This window comes from Arvicanthis niloticus, unplaced genomic scaffold, assembly GCF_011762505.2.
Source record: "Arvicanthis niloticus isolate mArvNil1 unplaced genomic scaffold, mArvNil1.pat.X pat_scaffold_212_arrow_ctg1, whole genome shotgun sequence".
NCBI classification, from domain to species: Eukaryota; Metazoa; Chordata; class Mammalia; order Rodentia; family Muridae; genus Arvicanthis; species Arvicanthis niloticus.
The window spans coordinates 76,006-80,607 of NW_023045884.1; the positions used below are offsets into that span (position 1 = coordinate 76,006).

At 42.3% G+C, this 4,602-nt stretch overlaps 1 protein-coding gene across 1 annotated transcript; it reads left to right on the forward strand.

Annotated features, from left to right (window-relative positions):
• Positions 1-766: 766 nt before the first annotated feature.
• On the forward strand, positions 767-4,377 carry LOC117701708 (zinc finger protein SNAI2). Its single transcript, XM_034493230.2, has 3 exons — positions 767-1,060; positions 1,739-2,287; positions 3,123-4,377. The coding sequence occupies exons 1-3, from the start codon at positions 982-984 to the stop codon at positions 3,302-3,304; spliced, it is 810 nt and encodes a 269-aa protein (XP_034349121.1). The 5' UTR covers positions 767-981; the 3' UTR covers positions 3,305-4,377.
• The last annotated feature ends 225 nt before the right edge of the window (positions 4,378-4,602 follow it).

Consider the following 4,602-nt stretch of genomic DNA (forward strand, 5'->3'; position numbering starts at 1 on the left):
CAGGGGAAGTGATCGGCTGGCTACTGGACTACCTAAACTCTCAGTCAAGTAACTTGGCGAAAGAATTCTTTCTCATCTTTTAATGCAAACCAGGAATGTGGTGTGAGGAGGGGGGAGGCTATTGAAGACTCTTACTAAAGAAAACATCATTAAATAACGGCAGATACTATTTAAGAATTGTCAGTAGAGATTCATTAATGCTTTTATTTTCTATTACCAAAATACCATGTGCTACAAAGGGAGGAAGTCTTGTCACACGACTCTATCGGAACTTTCCAAGCTTCTTGCAGAGTTTGCTACACCAGTCTTTACACTCTTCCAGTTTCTGGGATAGGCTGTAAGGCATTACTTTCAAGTGTCTAACGCAGCGATCAGCAAGTTAACTTTCTGGCACGCCGCCCTATACCTGCTGTGGCAGCTGCGGGGAGCCTTCACCTCCCTTACCAAAAAGCCAGGGCCTATAGCTGCTCGTGTGCAATAAACCCCCTCCAGACGCTACTTCCAAATATAGACTCTCTGGCCACTAGGGGCTGCGTTGTCCCGAGGGCCGCCCTTCCTTCCCGCCCTCTCCTTGCCAGGCACTGCCCACATCTGGAAGCCAGGTCGCCATCGGTCAGTTCGCGGAAAAACGTTCCCACAGTGCTCAAGTACCGAGATTTCCTTTCTTGAAAACATTTAATGTATTTTGAGCCTCCACTGAAATGCCATGAACAACCCATTTTGAACCAGAAAAATTTAGTCTGACAACAGTCTTCTTCTATTCACAGCTGTTCCAGAAGGAGGAGCTGAAATCTGAACCTCTTGGCTGTGATTGGTTGCTTCTAGCAAAAGCCACGGAGAAAACACCTCCCCGCTCAGAGGAGCTCAGTCGGGCAGGGTGACTTCAGAGGCGCCTGTCTGTCCCCTGTCGCACCTGAGCCACCGTGATGCTATAGGACCGCCGCCTGGACCGTTATCCGCCCGCGCCTGCCCGCCGCCACTATGCCGCGCTCCTTCCTGGTCAAGAAACATTTCAACGCCTCCAAGAAGCCCAACTACAGCGAACTGGACACACACACAGGTAAAGATACGCTCTGCAAATCTGTACGCGAGTAAACCGCAGTTCCTTTGCTAACTCAGAGTACATCCCCGGTCGCTTTCTTTTCAATGCTGTGCTAAAACTGTCCCTGCAGTTTCATGATTACTTAGGTTAAGTTTTAATTCAAAACCTTTGGGATCTTTGCTGACAAGGAAAGCCTCCTTCCGGTGGTGCAGTATGGTTCTCTGAGCCTGTGTGTACGCATAAGGAGTGCTCGGACATGAGCGCACCCCTTCCCCTCGCCTGAGCAGTTACGTCCTGGAGCCAGGCACTAGGGAAAGCAGCTGGATTCCTGCATGCCATTACCCTCACAGGCACAGGCACGGCACAGCTAGAGTAGCCCACGCATAAAACGAAAAGCAACTTTACAAAAAGTTTTAAAATAGTGTCTAGTTCTTCGTTCTAAACTGGGACAGCAAGGCTAGTCCAGAATGAAGATTAGAACAGTCAGGGCAACTGTCAGCCTGCTCAAGGACAGTAAGCCCAGGTGATAGGAAGATTTTTCTCTTTATGTGTGTCCTTGTGAGTAAGGCTGTCTTCACTACAGAGTCTCCTATGGAGTCTCCTGCACTTTGTTATGTGCTCTGTCAGACTATGTACATATATTTAAAAATATTTTGCCTTAATTTTCTTTTCTTTCCTTCTTTATCTTTCTTCCAGTGATCATTTCCCCATATCTCTATGAGAGCTACTCCATGCCTGTCATACCAAAACCAGAGATACTCACCTCAGGAGCATACAGCCCTATTACTGTATGGACAGCAGCAGCAGCTCCGTTCCATTCCCCTCTACCCAGTGGCCTTTCTCCTCTTACTGGATACTCCTCATCCTTGGGGCGTGTAAGCCCCCTGCCTTCCTCTGACACTTCATCCAAGGATCACAGTGGTTCAGAAAGTCCCATTAGTGATGAAGAGGAGAGACTGCAGCCCAAGCTTTCAGACCCCCATGCCATTGAAGCTGAGAAGTTTCAGTGCAATTTATGCAATAAGACCTATTCTACTTTCTCTGGGCTGGCCAAACATAAGCAGCTGCACTGTGATGCCCAGTCAAGGAAATCGTTCAGCTGCAAATACTGTGACAAGGAATATGTGAGTCTGGGTGCCCTGAAGATGCACATTCGGACCCACACATTGCCTTGTGTCTGCAAGATCTGTGGCAAGGCTTTCTCCAGACCCTGGCTGCTTCAAGGACACATTAGAACACACACTGGTAAGAGAAATGTAGAAAACAATGCCTCTCGGCTCAAACAATGGTGTGGTGGAGCTGTCTGTGGGGTGTCTTAAGGTACTGACAGGGGGTGCTTTTCATAAGGTGAACCACTGATAGCTGCTTTCTGCTCAAAAGCTTGTTAGAACAGAAAGTGCTCCATTCCAGCCTCTGCTCCAGGGATTGTAAACAGCATTTAGACTTTGGAAAGTACATGCAGGAGATTTGGTCTCAAAGATCAGTTAGAAAGCAAGACTGAGGTACTTGGTGTGTGTTCTGTAGAACTGCCCCCTGGTAGTCAGTAAATATAGATGCCTGGCTCCTAGTGTTGATTTGATAAACAGGCAGAGGAGGCTCCTATAGTTTTTTGGCAACATGTTTTGCTGTGAATTCTGCCAACTTTTGACTAGTTGAGTAAATGGGACTAAATTGGATCTATCTGGCTGGATATTTTATTTTCTTGTTGCTGATTTTTAAACACTCTTAGCATAAAATCATGTGCCTTAGTCATCACACAGAAAGGGGAGACATGCTGGGAATGGAGGGAGCTGCTCACCATTGCTGCACCTGTTGAAGCAGAAACCCTTAGCAAGAGAAAGCCCTTAACTCTGAATGTGGGCCTGTCTGGCAGAACTGAAGATGTTTGGCTGATATTTAAAAGTTTTGTTTTAAAAGGCCAAGTAGGAATATAACTACAAAACTGGGGGGTAGATATGATCAAGCTATGATAATGCTTATTCTTGTGATAAACTATTGTTGATGTTAATTAATATTATTTGATTCTGTGTCCTATAAAAAACTGACTGTCTTTTATTTTCCCTTACCCCACCTCAAACAGGGGAAAAGCCTTTCTCTTGCCCTCACTGCAATAGAGCTTTTGCAGACAGATCAAACCTGAGGGCACATCTGCAGACCCACTCTGATGTAAAGAAATACCAGTGCAAAAACTGCTCTAAAACCTTCTCCAGAATGTCGCTTCTGCATAAACATGAGGAGTCTGGCTGCTGTGTGGCACACTGAGTGGCGCAACCAGTGTTTACTCAAACAGAATGCATTTCTTCACTCCAATGACAAATGAAAGTCCAAAGACATTTTCTCGTGTGCTTACCAACCAAATAATATGTATAAAAATACAAAGGATCTCTCTCTCTCTCTCTCTCTCTCTTTCTCTCTCTCTCTCTCTCTCTCACACACACACACACACACACACACACACACACACACACACACACACTACAGAACAGAATCTATATACTTAAAGTTAATCCATTCTATGTGAAGTTTAAAATTTTATTTACTGACAGCTAGATTGAAAGGATAAAACATAAGAATCTTTCTCTTTAAAGATGAAGTGAAAAGCACATTGCATCTCTTCTTAATAAGAAAGAATACAGAGATATACACTGCTGCCAAACCATTTCAACCAAAGGAACAGTATTACTTCTTAATAGAATTGTAATAGTGTTTCCCAGAGGAAGAGCGTCTGCCAGACACAATCTCAGGTGCCTTATAAAGTACTCCAAGTTTACTTCCTTAGACGTATGATGCCTGGTTGTCATCTGTGAATGAAAACCTTTCTGGATTACTTACAATGTTTTAAAACTATATTGTTCAGAGGAAAAAACACAAGAAACAGAACAGAAGAGAATGTATTAAAGTATTCTTGTTTTGTTTCATTTTTGCCATGTGTGCCTTGGAAGAGGAGGGAAGAAGAAGCTTCAAACATTCCCGGTGCGTGTCCCATGTCTTTCTTTTTTTTAAAAAAATCTCAATGTTTTATAATACAAAGTAATGAAAATGTGCAAAAGAGTTTCTTAGACATTCAGTAATGTACTTAGATTTTGAAAATTCGTATGATGGATGCAATAACGCAATACCCTTCCAAGTGCCTGTTTTAATGAATTGTGTAGTTGATGAACTGATGTAAATTTGTGTTTATTTTTATACAACTGAATGAACTCTGTATGAAAAGGAGGTATGGCTAATAGCCATGCCTATATTCAACCAGAATAATTGTGAAATCAATGTCCTTTTTAAAAAAGTAATTTTCAAGGTCTCTTTTTTTTACAATAAACATTTTTGACTAGAAAGTATTTATTCATATACTATTTTCAAAAATTTTATTGCTTTAGTATTGAATACTATATTCATATTTATTTCTTGCTTTAACAAGAGAAAACATAAATGGTATTTTTAAGCATATAAAGAATCAATTTATGTTAGATTATGTTAAAATTCCTTTTTTAAAGACACTATCACACTCAAGAGATCATGATGGTAATTTTTTGCAAGTTATAACAAACACCATATGGGGGGTA

Bases quoted from the DNA above. Each gene is read 5' to 3' on its own strand.
- LOC117701708 (XM_034493230.2), top strand. From the start codon at position 982: ATGCCGCGCTCCTTCCTGGTCAAGAAACATTTCAACGCCTCCAAGAAG. The intron at 1,061-1,738 runs GTAAAGATACGC...TCTTTCTTCCAG, and splicing joins CGAACTGGACACACACACAG to TGATCATTTCCCCATATCTC. The intron at 2,288-3,122 runs GTAAGAGAAATG...CACCTCAAACAG, and splicing joins ACACATTAGAACACACACTG to GGGAAAAGCCTTTCTCTTGC.